The 15,818-nt window shown below is 47.2% G+C and overlaps 1 protein-coding gene across 5 annotated transcripts; it reads left to right on the top strand.

The window, feature by feature from the left end:
* Positions 1-34: 34 nt before the first annotated feature.
* Positions 35-15,460, top strand: JOSD1 (Josephin domain containing 1). 5 transcript variants are annotated; one of them, XM_019018513.4, is made up of 5 exons: positions 35-187; positions 473-1,284; positions 11,654-11,782; positions 11,949-12,143; positions 13,078-15,460. In XM_019018513.4, exons 2-5 carry the CDS (start codon positions 1,100-1,102, stop codon positions 13,175-13,177), a joined length of 609 nt encoding a protein of 202 aa, XP_018874058.1. In that variant the 5' UTR covers positions 35-187; positions 473-1,099; the 3' UTR covers positions 13,178-15,460. The 5 variants fall into 5 exon arrangements, with proteins under 5 accessions (XP_018874058.1, XP_063561114.1, XP_055230634.1 ...); XM_063705044.1 differs by having other exon boundaries at positions 55-171; XM_055374659.2 differs by having other exon boundaries at positions 57-291.
* The last annotated feature ends 358 nt before the right edge of the window (positions 15,461-15,818 follow it).

Here is a 15,818-nt window from a genome sequence, read left to right as displayed (position 1 = left end):
GCCGGTGCCGATGACGTCAGACCTACGTCAGGCGTGACGCCACGGCTGGGAGGAGTGAGGACGGCGCGGGAGGGCGTTTCCGGAGCACGCGCCGGGCGGGGGCCGCTGACGCCGGGCTCAGGTGCGCGCGCCCGCCCGCCCGCACGGCCCAGTTGGCGGCGCGCACTCCAGGTGGCGGCCGGCTGCGGTGAGGGGACCGCCAGCGGCGAGCAGTCCCGGCGGTGCTGGGGTCTGCGGCCGGGGGCGCGGCGGGAGGGCGTCTGGGCCTGCGCTCACGTGACGGGCGGGGAGGTTTGTGTAGGGGCTGCGAGCCGGGTGGGCGCGGGCCCGGGAGCGCGAGGCTGACTGTCCGGCCCCACCCCTCGCGGGCCAGCCCGTCGCCGCGCGGAACCTTCCCTCGGGCAGGGGCCGGCCCCGCCGCGCACTTCCCGCGCCCGCTCACCGCTGACCGGAGTTGTCTCCTCCTCCGCAGGGCCGCGGCCAGAGGGCGAGAGTCCGCGCCTTCCGAGGGAGCCGCGCCCTGCGGGCCCCACCGTACCCGAGGGGATGGAGGGCTGCCCCCGAGGCCCCCGCGCGGCTCGCGGTCCCACGCCTGCCGGCCCGCGCTAGCTACTCGACTCGTGCGCTAAATTTATCCGTCACCCAAGGCCTTGTCTCCCGAGTCATTGGCGTCGTGGTTCGAAAGAAATGGAGGAAAAGGAGCGATGTGACCGATTGTGTTCGGTCCTCCTGCTTTGAGGCCTGGCATTTGCAGAGGGAAACAGCAAGAAAATCGTGGGGATTTTGGAGGGGGGTGGGAGGGAAGGGTGGGGAAACGGAAACAAGGTCTTACGTTTTATGTGTTTTTTTAAATTCTGCACTTTGACAGTGGTAGCAAAATAAAAGTAATCCAAAAGTTATTTTTCTATTGAGAAGAGAGAAGAGGTGGGGTTTTTTTTCCTTTTGATTCCAATCTTTTCTCCCAGTGACAAAGCATAAATCATGGACACCAGAGAATAAGGTGGACCTCAGGAATCCGGAAGACTGAGAAGCTTACATTCTTCCTCTAGAGGGAAGAGTGGGGTGTTTATAGCCATCTCTGGAACCTAAAACAAAAAACATGAGTTGTGTGCCATGGAAAGGAGACAAGGCCAAATCTGAATCATTGGAGCTGCCCCAGGCAGCACCCCCACAAATCTACCATGAGAAACAGCGCAGGGAGCTTTGTGCCCTCCACGCCCTCAATAACGTCTTCCAGGACAGCAATGCCTTCACCCGGGATACGCTGCAAGAGATTTTCCAGAGGTAGGGGACCCTTCTCCTTGGCATCTTGATACTGATATTTCTGGATTTCTGTGGGTGGGACAGTGTCTCAGCTTCATAAACCTTCAAAGCTGTAGGTATTAGCTAGATTCCGTTAGCAGGTATAAGGAACACAAGACAGGAAAAGATAATCACTACCATTTATCGGGCACTTACGGTGGGCTAGGAAAGTACTCATAGCCTCAGCTGTGTTTTCTTGAGTGATCTGTTCAGCAGTCCCGTGGAATACGTGTTAATACGTGATGTTATTTCCATTTTACTGATGAAGACACATTTAGTTCAGTACCTCGCCCAAGATAACAAGACTTGGAGCTGGGGTTGAATTCTTATATCTATGCTGTTGACCACTATGCTATAATGCCTGTAAAGTTCTGCTGCCGAGGAGTTTACAGTCTAGAAGTGGGACTAGATACGTACACGTTCAGTCACCTGTCTTTGAAGGTGGAATGTGGTGGGTACCACAAGCAAGATGTATACACAATGCTCAGCTTTTCTGTGAGGCCATGTGCTGACAGTAGTGCTGTTCATACATTGCTTTGTGAGGCTCTCCCAACAGTCATTTCACTGCCTGTATTATACTAATAGGCAGAAAGGTCAGGTAATATGTCCAAATAGCTTCTAAATAGCAAAGCTATAATTTGAAGTTGACTGCAGATCTCTTCTTTCTCCTTTATTCTAGATGACCTTTCTTACCCACTTAGAACAAATGCCACCCCACAGGTTAATAGAGGTTCAGGTTTTGGCCAAGTACGGTGTAATCTCAGCACTTTGGGAGGCCAAGGAGGGCGGATCACCTGAGTTCAGGAGTTTGAGACCAGCCTGTCCAACATGGTGGAACCCCGTGTCTACTAAAAATACAAAAATTAGCCCGGCGTGGTGGTGCACGCCTGTAGTCCCAGCTAGTCGGGAGGCTGAGGCAGGAGAATCGCATAAACTTGGGAAGTGGAGGTTGCAGTGAGCCAAGATTGCACCACTCTGCACTCCAGCCTGGGTGACAGGTCTCGGAAAAACAAAAGAAGAAGTTCAACTTTTTTCTCTTTGCTTTGATTTTCTAGAATTACTTTATTAAAGGTTTTGAGAGTCAGTTCTGTGGTGTCTTAATGGACACAACAGCATGTCTGCAGTCCATAGCAACTCAGGTGGTGATCTTGCCTGATGACCCCGACTAGAAGGAGTTAGGCCCGCGCAGTCCTCGCTGCAGAGAAGCTCAAGCATTCTTCAAGCAGTGCATATTAGCAATTCCAGAAGACCTTTTTCTTACTCTCTTAGCTTGGAAATGAAATTGTTGCCACATAGGGACCAGAATTACAGCTGGAAGCAACCTATTTGGGGTGATTTGTAAAACACAGGTGTGGACCATTTGCCCTGAAAGAGCCAAAGGCCTACTCTTAGAAGAATGTTAATCCCCAGATGCAGACAAAACTGTAATGAAAGTAATTATTTTCCAATGCCAGTAGTAACCAGAGTAATGCCTTACCAGAGCTAATATATCATTTGCATCATGGCCATTATCTGGCAGCAAGTAGAATTGACTCTGCAGGACCTGGGGCACTGGGAGATAAAATAATTTGTCTCAGATCATCAGGTCATGTCACTGAAAGGAGGACCCAGTACATGCTTCCTTTTGGCCAGCCATTAGTATTTCTCCTACTCGTAATCAGATATTTGCAAATTATTTCCTGAGCTAAAACTAGGGAGAAGGAAAGGACTGAGGGTGAGTACCTCAATGGCTTAGTACTTTGTGATATGTATGAACAATCTTGCAACAACCTTATCAGTGATGAACTTAGGAAACTAGGATTCATTTTAGGCGATTTGCCCAGTTTCACCTACTAGTAAATAAATTCCAGAAACAAGATTCTGTGTATCCAGTCACACTCTGGTAGAAAAGTTTTCACTTCTGTACATTTGGCCCCTGATCTGACTATGGGAATAATGATGGGATCACTAACACACATGAACACTTGGTGCAAAGCACCGTTCTGAGTGCTTTCCTTGTGTCCACTCAGTCCTCACACTGATCTTCCAAGATGGATTCTGTTGCTGCCCATTTTTCCAGTTGAGGAAATCATGGCACAGAGAGTTCACAGCTATTGATGGCAGAATTTGGCCCCACGCCTTTTGACTCTAGAACCTGCCCCGCTAACCGCTCTCTTGTTTCTCGAGTACTGGAAGCGCCTGTAGAGTGCTATCAGTAGCTGTTCCTCCAGCTGCTGAGCTGGGCCAGCACTGACGTTCTGGACTGTGCTCATCAAGTGTGTGTGGATGATAACAAGAGTTTCTCAGCTTTGTTCTCCTGAATACAAGAATGCTAAATATTTGCTAAATGCCTACATGGAACTAAGATCCTATTCCTTTTGAAGCTTTAGCAAATTGTACTGCATTCCCCAATTCTAGCAGCATAATATAAAGATCCAAAAAGTGCTGGCAAGCCAGCACATAAGGGCATGTATTCTGTCCCAACTCCAGAAGTGGAATTCTGTGTAGAGTATTTTATATTGAAAGAATGTATGAGTAGGTAGGAACAAAAAATACAGAAGTGTGAAAGGAATCTAGAGGAAAAAGCAAAGGGAGAAGAGGTGAGGGAGAGAAGATGGAATTTTTTAAACAAACATTGACTAGCTGCCTGCAGAGTGCCAGGCACTATGAGGCACCATAGAGAAAACAAGTCAAACAGGCCTCAGCCCCTGAGAAGCACATCTCAGCTATGCTTTAACCAGGCCTTGAGATTAGATTTAAGTGAAGTTAGAACCCTGGCATTCAGAGCAATTAAAAAGTGAAAAGTGATCAATTTGGACCTTAGCAGATATTATCCTATGCTGTTTAAAAGTGTGGCTAGTGAATGGTAGAAATGGGAGGGAAATGTCGATAAGCACTATTTGTTGAGAGGAAGTTCATCCTAGCAGTTGAATTTTAGCCAGAAAAAAGAAGCAAAATACAAAAGCAGGGTGGAGTTTCAATAGAGTTGTGGATATGGGATGATTCATGCTTACAAATGAATAGGAACTCAGAGCTAAGCTAATGACTCAACATGGCGGCAACAAGGACAGGAAGAGAGAAGTCAGGTGTGTCAGAGGCTTGGTCCAGGATTTGAACATAGTGGTAACATCTGCAAAAAGAGGTCATTTGTTTAAAAAGCATCTGTTTTCAACCTGTGAAATCGGAGAAAAGATAAACTGGGCAAGTGTCATCAGTGTATATGTATACAGATGTAGATATTAGATCTCATCATTTTATATAAAGAATGTGGGCCAGGCACGGTGGCTCATGCATGTAATCCCAGCACTCTGGGAGGCAGAGGTGGGCACATCACCTGGGGTTAGGAGTTTGAGACCAGCCTGGCCAACATATAGCAAAACCATGTCTCTATTAAAAAAAACAAAAATTAGCTGGGCGTGATGGTGCATGCCTGTAGTCCCAGCTACTCGGGAAACTGAGGCAGGAGAATCGCTTGAACCCGGGAGGTGGAGGTTGCAGTGAGCCAAGATTGCACCACTGTACTGTAGCGTGGGCAACAGAGTGAGACTCCCATCTCTCAAAAAAAAAAAGGGGGTCTAAGGTTTGAAAAAAAGGGTCATAGAAATCAAATTATGTGATGGCAGCTTTGCTAGGTGGTTTTGAAAATGCTCAGGCCTGAAACATTTTCACTAGACTCATCCCAGTTTTTTAGTGATCAGATTCTTACATCTAGTTCTGCATTCCTCTCCCAAATAGGATTTTTCCCCCCCACCCGAGACGGAGTCTTGCTCTGTCTGCCTAGGCTGGATTGCAGTGGCGTGATCTGGGCTCACTGCAGCCTCCACCTTCCGGGTTCAAGGAATCCTCCTGCCTCAGCCTCCTGAGTAGCTGAGAGTATAGACGCCCGCCACCATATCCGGCTAATTTTAGTATTTTTGGTAGAGACAGGGTTTCACCATGTTGGCCAGGCTGGTCTCAAACTCCTGACCTCGTGATCCACCCACCTTGGCCTCCCAAAGTGCTGGGATTACAGGCATGAGCCACCGTGCCCGGCCTTGGATATTTAATATTAAAATTTAACCACAGCTGGGCTTGGTGGCTTATGCCTGTAATCCCAGCACTTTGGGAGGCCGAGTTGGGTGGATGGCTTCAGTCCAGCAGTTTGAGACCAGCCTGGGCAACATAGTGAGACCCTATCCACAAAAAATTTAAAAATTAGCTAGACATGGGGTCTCGCGCCTGTAGTCCAGCTACTTGGGAGGCTGAGATGGGAGGATGGCTTGAGTCCAGGAGGTCGAGGCTGCAGTGAGCCATGTTCGTGCCACTGCATTCCAGCCTGGGCAAAAGAGTGAGACCTTATCTCAAAAAAAAAAAAAATCTAGGCAAAAAGTAGCTTGGTATCAAGGGAAAAAAATCTAATGAAAGTTGGAAGGAACAAAGAGATTGGGGATATTGGTGAACAATTAGCATTCTCTACCACAGAGGGTGACTATTCCAGCCTCCCCATTACATAGTCCTTGAGCAGGTGGAAGGGGCCACATTTAGAAGTATGGTGGTTATAACTGAGAAAAGTTGTTGTTAAGTATTAACCTCTAGAGACTTGAATTCTCTTGTCCAAGGGCTAGGCAAACACGTAGTAATAATAGCTAACACCTACAGGTTACTAATGGGTGCCTAGCTCTTTGACCCATGCCTGATTTAGAAACATCAGGAAGTTCTGAACCATATTTTCTGATGTCACATCTCTTCAGATCTGATAAGGAAAGAAAGAATTAGGGCGGGGAAAAGAATATTGATGAAATGTCTCCCATCTCCTTTTTCATTAATATCCAAAATCATCACCATAGTCAGACACAGTGGAAACCACGAGAGAGGAACAGGGACTTATCTGAGGACACAGACAGTGGGGAGACCTGGACTAGAGCCCGTCTTTTCACTTTTTTTTTTTTTTTTTTTTTTTGAGACTGAGTCTCTCGCTCTGTTGTCCAGGCTGGATTGCAGTGGCGCGATCTTGGCTCACTGCAAGCTCCGCCTCCCAGGTTCAGGCCATTCTCCTGCCTCAGCCTCCCAAGTAGCTGGAACTACAGGCGCCCACCACCATGCCCGGCTACTTTTTTGTATTTTTAGTAGAGATGGGGTTTCACCGTGTTAGCCAGGATGGTCTCGATCTTCTGACCTCATGAACCATCCACCTCGGCCTCCCAGAGTGCTGGGATTACAGGCCTGAGCCACTGCGCCCGGCCCGTCTTTTTACTTTTACATCACTTCACATCTCATGGCTCTAACCTCTGGCTGTGGATGACAGAAGTGAGAGGCTCACTTTGTAGCCCAGAATTTCTATGGAAATCATTAAGACAGTCCCGAACAGGAGTTTGCCAAGGAGTCTCAAGAATACTTTCCACTGGAATCATCAGGATCCCATGGAACTCAGTGGGACTGGTGTGTTGAAATATCCAGAGCACTGTTCAGTATTGTCTTAGGGTAGAGGCTGACCCTGGCCCTGCCACTCACCAGCTGTGCCTGACTATGCAAGTCACCATAACCTTTGCACCTCAGCTTCCATGTTTATGGTATCTCAAGATGGCTGGAAGTGATAAAGCCCATAAAAGCAGCTAACACAGTGGCCACTTGATTACTGTTAAAAGTACAAGCAAGTGCTGGTGTGGTGAATACACTGGGTGGGCCCCACTTATTCAAATGACCATTCCTCTAGAATGAGATGGAAGCTACTCAACATTTCCTGTATTCAAATTGCCCAACATGTGTTTATTGAGTTGCCAGTGCCTAGCTGTGAGGGATATAGAGTAAAAAACTATCCAGGGATTTAGTGTTTGATTGAACATATATGAAATAACTGAATTCTCCAACAGTCCTATAAAATAGTAATTATTTCCATTTTTACAGGCAAGGTAACAGGCATGGAGATTAAATCCCACAGTTAGTGTTGATCGGTGCTAGGATATGAACTCAGATATGTATGGTCCTCACTCTCCCTCCCTTTTTTACAGAGGATCCAGGGAAGATCCCGTGGAAGAGATAGGGTGTGAAGAAGCTGTAGGATTTGGCTTGGAACAGGAAATAGGATAAAAGAATAGAGGCTGCTGGGCACAGTGGCTCAAGAGGGAGGCTGAGACAGGAGAATCAGTTGAGCCCAGGAGTTTGGGGCTACAGTGAGCCACAATCATACCACTGTAATCCAGCCTAGGTGACAGAGGAAGAAAAAATAGAATAAAGGCCATATGATCATGGTGCCTAAAGTGCACTAAGCCCAGTGAGAGGGATATAGCTGGCCAAGTGGGGCCAGGAAGTGTAGAACTGGCCAACTAGAGTTGGTACCATTGTCAGTTCCTATATATACAAAGGGAAGTGAATTGATGCCTTGGTGAATTTGGCAGGAACATAGAGGCTGAATTGGTGGAAGGAGCGCTTGGAAGCAAAGTGATCAATTTTTAGGAGTCTGTTTCAGAAGTCAAGGTGTGAGGTGAGGAGCCTCTGGTTAGGAGAGAGATGGAGTGGTAATAGGAAAGGATTTGAATCCAAGACAGAAGATGAAGGACAGGGAAGAAAGATGATTGGAACGCTAGTTCTGTAAGGTACACCTCAAAACAAATGTGTGGTCAAATTTGTTTGGGAACTGAAGCATATTTTATAATCCCCTTTCCTTGAGATTCAAGGTGAAGATTAGCATGTTAGGGACTCCAAGAATTCTGCAGGAAACCCATTTACCTACTTGGTTCATTCAGCTGTTATTGTATTGGATGCCTTCTGGGATCCTCTGTTAATGAACATAGAAATGGCATCTCCAGGAGCACCCTTGGGAAGCGCTGCTCTAAGGTTTGAGCCTGGTAGGGAGTTAGATGGTGAATGAGGTGGAAGACTCAGCATTTTCCTTGTTGCAGCCTTCATTCATATACTGGTCAGAGACTTCAGTGAAAGGAACAAGAAACTTGGGAAAGGGAAAGGAGCCAATTATATCTGGGGCTAGGCCTTCTTTCATATGTGTTCTGTTCTCTTTTTTTCTTTTTCTTTTTTTTTTTTTTGAGACAGAGTTTTGCTCTTGTTGCCCAGGCTGGAGTGCAATGTCATGATCTCGGCTCACTGCAACCTCTGCCTCCCAGGTTCAAGCGATCCTCCTGCCTCAGCCTCCCGAGTAGCTGGGATTACAGGCACCTGCCACCACGCCTGGCTAATTTTTTTGTATTTTTAGTAGAGATGGGGTTTCACTATGTTGGCCAAGCTGGTCTCAAACTCCTGGCCTCAGGTGATCCTCCCACCTCGGCCTCCCAAAGTGCTGGGATAACAGGCGTGAGCCACTGCACCTGGCAGTGTGTTCTCATTTAATCCAAATGTGCGAGTACCCATGGAGAGCCTTTGTCATTTTAAGCTATGTTTCAGCCCCAGTCCTCAGGGATGTAGCTGGCCTCTCTTCTTTTCAAGCCCCCATCCCCTGCCACTCTGATTCTTGGGTCCTTGCTGTAAGACAGCAAGCATAACTTTGGATTCAAATGAATCCACGGTGGAATCCTAGTTCTGTCACTTGTAAGTGCTCATGGGCAGGTCAGTTAAAACCACCAAACTTCAGTTTTATGGACCTATACAATAGAAATAATTCATATCCTCATAGGTTTATTGTGAAGATTAAATGAAATGCAAATTAAAGTACCTTATCATAGTGCTTGGCACAGAGGTTTTTCAATAAGTGATAGTTATTATTACAGGTAAGATAAAGTTTGGTTGCAGATTTCTTTGCTAGCCCTGGAGATGAGCATATAAGCCCTTTTAAGAGTCAGTTACTAATGTTTACAGGGAAGGAGAAGGATAACAAAAATAAACACTGAACATTTCAGCAAACATTCCTTGAGCACCTGTCTTGTGCCAGGCACTCTTTAGGCCCTAGCAGTGTAGCGTTCACAGATAGTCAAGGCCCCTGCTGTCAGTCTAGTCCCCTGCTGTCAGTCTAGTGTAGAAAAACAGACCAGTGAGAAACACATCTGGTAGTGACAGGGCTGTAATTAAATCAAAAGGTTGATGTGAGGTAGTGACTGGGAGAAACTTATGGTTGGGTGGTCAAGAAAAGGCCTCTCCGGAGGTTGTAGTAAGCTGAGATCGCTCCATTGCACTCCAGCCTGGGCGACAGAGCCAGACTCTGTCTCAAAAAAAGAAAAAGAAAAGAAAAGGCCTCTCTGGCAGTAACATTTGACACCCAAACAATAAGGAACTACAGAAAGAACATTCTAGACAGCGGGAACAGTGAGTGCATGAGTGCACACTGAGAAAAAGAGCTTTGTTTTTAGGGAACAGTAAGAAGGTCAGTGTAATAAAAGGTAAGAGATGAGATCTGCAGGACCTTGAGGGCCTTGCACGCCAAAGGAAGTAGTTTAGAGTGTATTTAAGTACTTTAGGTGCCATCAGAAGGTTTTAAGCAGTGGCAGGAGTATGTTTGTTGTTTTTAATTTTGTGGGTGTTTTTTTTTTTTTTTTTGAGACAGGGTCTTACTATCACCCAGGCTGGAGTGCAGTCATGGCTCACCACAGCCTTGACTTCCCTGGCTCAGGTGATCTTCCCACCTCAGCCTCCCGAGTAGCTGGGACCATAGGCACATGCCACCATGCCCACCTAATTTTTGTATTTTTTGCAGAGACAGTGTTTTGCCATGTTGCCCAAGCTGGTCTCTAACTCCCAGGCTCAAGCGATACTCCCACCTTGGCCTCCCAAAGTGCTGGGATTGCAGGTGTGAGCCACCACTCCCGGCCAGGAGCATGGGGTTTTGTTTTGTTTGTTTGTTTGTTTTTTGAGATGGAGTCTTGCTCTGTCACCCAGGCTGGATGCAGTGGTGACATCCAGCCTCTGCCTCCTACGTTCGGCTCACTGCAGCCTCTGCCTCCTACGTTCAAGCAGTTAGCTGCCTCAGCCTCCTGAGTAGTTGAGACTACAGGCATGCCACCACCACGCCTGGCTAATTTTTGTATTTTTAGTAGAGACGGGGTTTTACCATGTTACCCAGGCTGGTCTTGAACTCCTGACCTCAAGTGATCTGCCCACCTCAGCCTCCGAGTGCTGGAATTACAAGCATGAGCCACCGCGCCTGGCCAGGAGTATGTTTTATATTTGAAAAATACCAGTATTGCTGGGTTCAGTGGCTCACACCTGTAATCCCAGCACTTTTGGAGGCTGAGGCGGGTGGATCACAAGGTTAGGAGTTCGAGACCAACCAGCCTGGCCAACATAGTGAAACCCCATCTCAACTAAAAATACAAAAATTAGGTGGGCGTGGTGGCGGGCGCCTGTAATTCCAGCTACTTGGGAGGCTAAGGCAAGAGAATCACTTGAACCCAGAAGACGGAGGTTGCAGTGGGCTGAGATCGTGCCATCGCACTCCCGCCTGGGCGACAGAGCAAGACTCCGACTCAAAAAAAAAGAAAAAAAAAATACCAGTATTTTTGCTGTGCACAGAAAAATTTTAAAAATACAAGATTTCTTAAGTTTTTTAGAGTTGACGTTCTTGGCCTAACGTCTTGATTCTTTTCTGGAGATGGCATGTAGTAGCCTCTTGATCATGCACTTTATGTCCTGAGGAACTCGCCACACTTCCCTTTCTCCCCTTCACACGAAGCCCAAAGGTATGCCCCTTGAACCCTTCCTTCAAAATGGCCTTTCCCCAGCTCCTGGCCTGACAAGTTTATGAAAGCAAAGTAATAGAATTAGAAATGCCTTCAGCATGGACCTTGTCTTGAAATACAGACTGGCTAAAGAAACCTGGAAGTAAATGGCTTCAAGCTGGGTGGGCAAACCAGTGCTGCAGCTGAGTTTTGTTTGCCTGGCACAAATTTTTTTTCAGTTGATTTATTGGGTATTTTAAGAAAAATTTATTCAAGTACTATACACACACACACACACACACACAGAATGCCTTTAGGTGGGTCGTGCATTCCAGTAGGCCTCACTACTTTTTATTGCCTTATATTCAACCCCAGTTTATACATTTATGTCACCTGTCTAGGCTCCTGTATGCCTTTGAGTATTTAATGATTAATGATTACCAAGTTTGCAGGCCTTAACTAGAAAGCAGGAGTGACACCAGTTACTATCCATGCAAATGAAAAGATTGAATCCTATTTTCCAATGTTAAAAAACAAAAAAGGCTTGCATGAGGCAGGAAAATCAGTATCAGGAGGAAGAGCAGAAAGGCTGCAGGAGGCTGGGATTTCATAAGTGAGTCTCCTTCATGGAACACTTACAAAATACTTAGGTAGAAGCTGGGGAAATTGCACTTGAATGTGGGGAAACTAACTTCCAGGGGCAGTGATGTAAAGTGCTCTCCGTCTCTGGTAGTGCGGGGTCAGGGGGATCAGGCATCCAGCAAGTCTCAGCCCTCCTCTTTTCACATTGGTAGGTTGTCTCCAAACACCATGGTGACACCTCACAAGAAGAGCATGCTGGGAAATGGCAACTACGATGTGAATGTCATTATGGCAGCACTTCAGACCAAAGGCTATGAAGCTGTTTGGTGGGACAAGCGCAGGTAATCTGAATCAGGCTTGACTTGATGGAGAACAGCACTGTTGTAGTATAAGCTTTTAGTACTTGGGCTCATGGCATGAGTGGGGAGGTAGCCAGTTGTGGTATTACAGCCAGGGAACCCTGGAAAATGGGCTGCATCAGAGCCTGCCACCATTTCTCCCCTGCAGGGATGTCGGTGTCATTGCCCTCACTAACGTCATGGGCTTCATCATGAATCTGCCCTCCAGCCTATGCTGGGGTCCACTGAAACTGCCCCTCAAAAGGCAGCACTGGATCTGTGTTCGAGAGGTGGGAGGGGCCTACTACAACCTCGACTCCAAACTCAAGATGCCCGAGTGGATTGGAGGCGAGAGCGAGCTCAGGTAATCGGCACCTTTTGTGACTAAGTTGCTAGGCTGCTTCATTTCTTATGCTGGGGACACTGAGCTCATCTCTGGTTATTTGACAAAGGAAATGAAATTCCTGTGCCCTTGGATTCTCTCCCTGCCTTAGAATCATAGTGTCTCGGACCTGACCTTAATCTTCGATGGCGCATCAGTACTTTTAAGTCCTTTTGGTAGGGAAGGTGCACAGCCTGGGATACCAGCCTTCTAGTCTGGTGGGGCTGGCATTGTAACATTCTCTCCATTTAAGACAACTGAGACAGTGTAGTTGCCAGTTCATAGAAAGGAAGACAAACATTCAGGCTGGGGAGGACTGAATTTCCCCAGGACCAAAGAACATTTGTAAAAGTTCTTTAGAGGCGATTGCTCACACCTGTAATCCCAGCACTTTGGGAGGCCAAGGCGGGTGGATCACCTGAGGTCAGGAGTTCGAGACCAGCCTGGCCAACACGGTGAAACTCTGTCTCTACTAAAAATACAAAAATTAGCCAGGCGTGGTGGCGGGTGCCTGTAATCCCAGCTGGTCAGGAGGCTGAGGCAGGAGAATCACTTGAACCTGGGAGGCAGAGGTTGCAATGAGCCGAGATCATGCCATTGCACTCCAGCCCAGGTGACAAGAGCGAAACTCCGTCTCCAAACAAACCAAAAAAAAAGTCCTTTATATACTTTGGGTACTGTTATTCACAGATCCAGCTACTCTTGGCAGTAACTACAAGGATGAGCAAAATTCAGGTTGGAATTTTAACTGGACAGATTGGAGGGTAACCAAATGTGGAACCCTCCAAAACCAGATGACTACAGGGATGTGTTTTGGACTGCCGAGGGTAGAGTGAGGTTTCAGGTGACTTTGTGGTCCTGAGACTGGAATTTGCAACTTGCCAGCATTTCATTTTCTCTATCTCTTTTTCCATAGGAAGTTTCTAAAACATCATTTGCGAGGAAAGAACTGTGAACTCCTGCTGGTGGTACCAGAAGAGGTAGAGGCTCATCAGAGTTGGAGGACCGATGTGTAACAGTTCTGCCCAACCTCCCTCTCGCCTCAGCCCCTTCAGTCCTCTGTGACGTGCTGTGGCCTCTACAGTGGGTCTGCCCTTGCCACTTCCCCAAACATCTCATCAGGTTTTTCCCCTTCAGATCTGACAGTGCAATAGGACAGACGTGTGGACTGTTATAAGAACTACTCAGTGTTTTGTTCCTGGGCAAGGAAGGTAGGAGTTCTGTGCACTTAAGGCCAGTGGTCACAAACCCTTGTTTTATTTAAGAGACAGAGGAGAAAGTGGAGTGGGGAGGGAATCCTAGCTTATTTTCCCTTTTCTGTGAGGACTTGACACAGGTTCTGCTGAGTTGTCACTGCTGCTCCAGACTCACCTAGAGATGCTGCCTCCACTTTCCATCCTGTCTGGGTCTGAAAACAGTGGGTCTGCAGATAGTGCACACAAACCCCATGTGACTGGTTTGAAGGACCCAGAGCATAAAGGTCTCTCAGGAAACCATGTCCAAAACCCTAGCAGCGGTACAGCATGCTGTCTCCAACCCTTATCCCCAGGTTTAAGGGTGGTTTATGGCCATACATGGAGGTTTTTTGTTGTTGTTGTTGTTTTTGAGACTGAGTTTCACTCTTGTTGCCCAGGCTGGAGTGCAATGGCACCATCTCGGCTCACTGCAACCTCCGCCTCCTGGTTCAAGCGATTCTCAGGCCTCAGCTTCCCAAGTAGTTGGGATTACAGGCGCCTGCCACCACGCCTGGCTAATTTTGTATTTTTAGTAGAGACGGGGTTTCTCCATGTTGGTCAGGCTGGTCTCAAACTCCCGACCTCAGGTGATCTGCCCGCCTTGGCCTCCCAAAGTGCTGGGATTACAGGCGTGAGCCACCGCACCCGGCAGAGTTTTATAATGAAAAACTAACTAATATTCTAGTATGAAATGAGTAGGATACTGAACAGGATGTGGCTAAAGCCAACCTGGGACAGCCATGGGGTGGCTTGGTTTCTTCACTCCAGTGTTGTCCCTACCATTTCGCAGCATTGATTTAGGAGGCTCTGGGACAAAAGAGAAGCCAAAGAGCAGTTTTCCCAGTTCACTCACTCTGGCAAAATCAGGAAAAAAAAGTCTGCTTTTGACATCAAATTCCACTAATTTGGGGCAGAGTTGGGTGAGGAAAGTATTGTAAAGACAAGCTTCTTGGAGTAGGGGCAGCCACAATTCAGTAGACACTCTAGGCTCGGAGGCTGCCACTGTAGTTGCCAAGCTCAGGTTGGGTGGTTCTGAGCTGTATGGATGGAATAGGACCTGGGCTGGTCATCTTCATGTCATTTCCTCTCTGTATCAATGGAAGTTCAACCCGCCCCTACCTCTTCAAATAGTTGTAGGCCACTTTTCTCTTGTAACTTTGGAAAACAAAAGAGGAGAAATAAGTATCATACCATATGCGTGTCTCCAAAGTGGATGTGGTTGCCTCAAGGCAGGTGGCAGGCAGGGGTGACCTGCTGGCCCTCAGAGCAATGGTCGTGGCAGGTCTGAGAGCTGTCCCACTGGCCAGACTTCTCTCCAGCAGCAAAGCCAGCCTGGGGCTTGCATGTTGATCCTGAGCAAGCTTAACGGGGTGAAGCTGGGCTTTCTCCCCCCTGTGACTGGAGTGCATGTTGACACCAGCACTTTTTCTGCACATGTATCTTCAATCCAACAAGGCCGTTTTTTTAATGCTGAGTAAGGCCACCAAGCGGCTACTGCATTATATCTTCTCAGCAACCGGCCGCAGTCTCTTCTGCACCATTTTCTACACCAGACCTGCTTGGCACCACAGGGAGCTCTTTTCCCGCCCTGCACAATGACATTCCAACCACCACCAGCCAGACGTTACAGCCAACCTTGCTGATTGTCACAAGCAGGACCTTGGGGCCACTGGCACTGTCAGAGAGTAAGCCATTTCTTGGGTAGAGGAAACTCCTCTCCACAAATCCGCTTGGGCCTGTGCAAATGGCACTTGAAAAGAGTCCCCATGCACTTGGAGTCCATGAGCCAATGGGATATGCAAAGACGCTTAAACATTTCAGGGCTGGTTTCTCTGTTCATATCCAATTCTGGTGCTTAGGAACAGGGACCCATGCTGATGCCCAAGGGCAAAAAGCCCCACTTCCTTTAAGGAAGTGAACAGGCCTGACCCTGATGCCCAATAACGGGCAACCCTAGGCTTTTTGTTTTTCTTGCTTTTATTCCTTTTTGTTGTTGGCCTTGTGCTGGGTTTGTTTACAAAAGATGTATTTTGTTTAACCAAATATTAAAAATGGAAAACTCCATATATGTCTCCTTGTCTGCCTGAATTCTATAATTGTGTAAAGAAAAATAAACTTTAGTATGACGCTGTTTTAAAAGGAATTCATTGCCAGCGTAAGTCATCTTTTAGAGACATATCATTCTTTGATTAACTCTTTCACCTGAGAAGTCCAGACAAAATAGTCACTGAAATGGGATTTCGTTCAAAAGATGTCCCCAAGACATTTTTCAGTCTATTTTAATTTATAAAAACTGATCTTGACAATTTGAAGAATCCACCTAAGTACAAGTTTGTACCACACTGGTGACTAGTGTTTTTCCCTAGTTAACAAGTGAAAGATCATGTATACCCAGCGGGCCTGGGCCCAGCCCCACCATCCC

Source organism: Gorilla gorilla, chromosome 23, assembly GCF_029281585.2.
Source record: "Gorilla gorilla gorilla isolate KB3781 chromosome 23, NHGRI_mGorGor1-v2.1_pri, whole genome shotgun sequence".
Lineage (NCBI taxonomy): Eukaryota > Metazoa > Chordata > Mammalia > Primates > Hominidae > Gorilla > Gorilla gorilla.
This window is presented reverse-complemented; position numbering and strand designations above follow the sequence as displayed.

What these genes read in the sequence shown, in the direction of transcription:
- JOSD1 (XM_019018513.4), top strand. Translation starts at nt 1,100, where the DNA reads ATGAGTTGTGTGCCATGGAAAGGAGACAAGGCCAAATCTGAATCATTG. An exon ending in CTGCAAGAGATTTTCCAGAG is followed by an intron (nt 1,285 to 11,653) that starts GTAGGGGACCCT and finishes TCACATTGGTAG; the next exon opens with GTTGTCTCCAAACACCATGG. An exon ending in GGAGGCGAGAGCGAGCTCAG is followed by an intron (nt 12,144 to 13,077) that starts GTAATCGGCACC and finishes CTTTTTCCATAG; the next exon opens with GAAGTTTCTAAAACATCATT.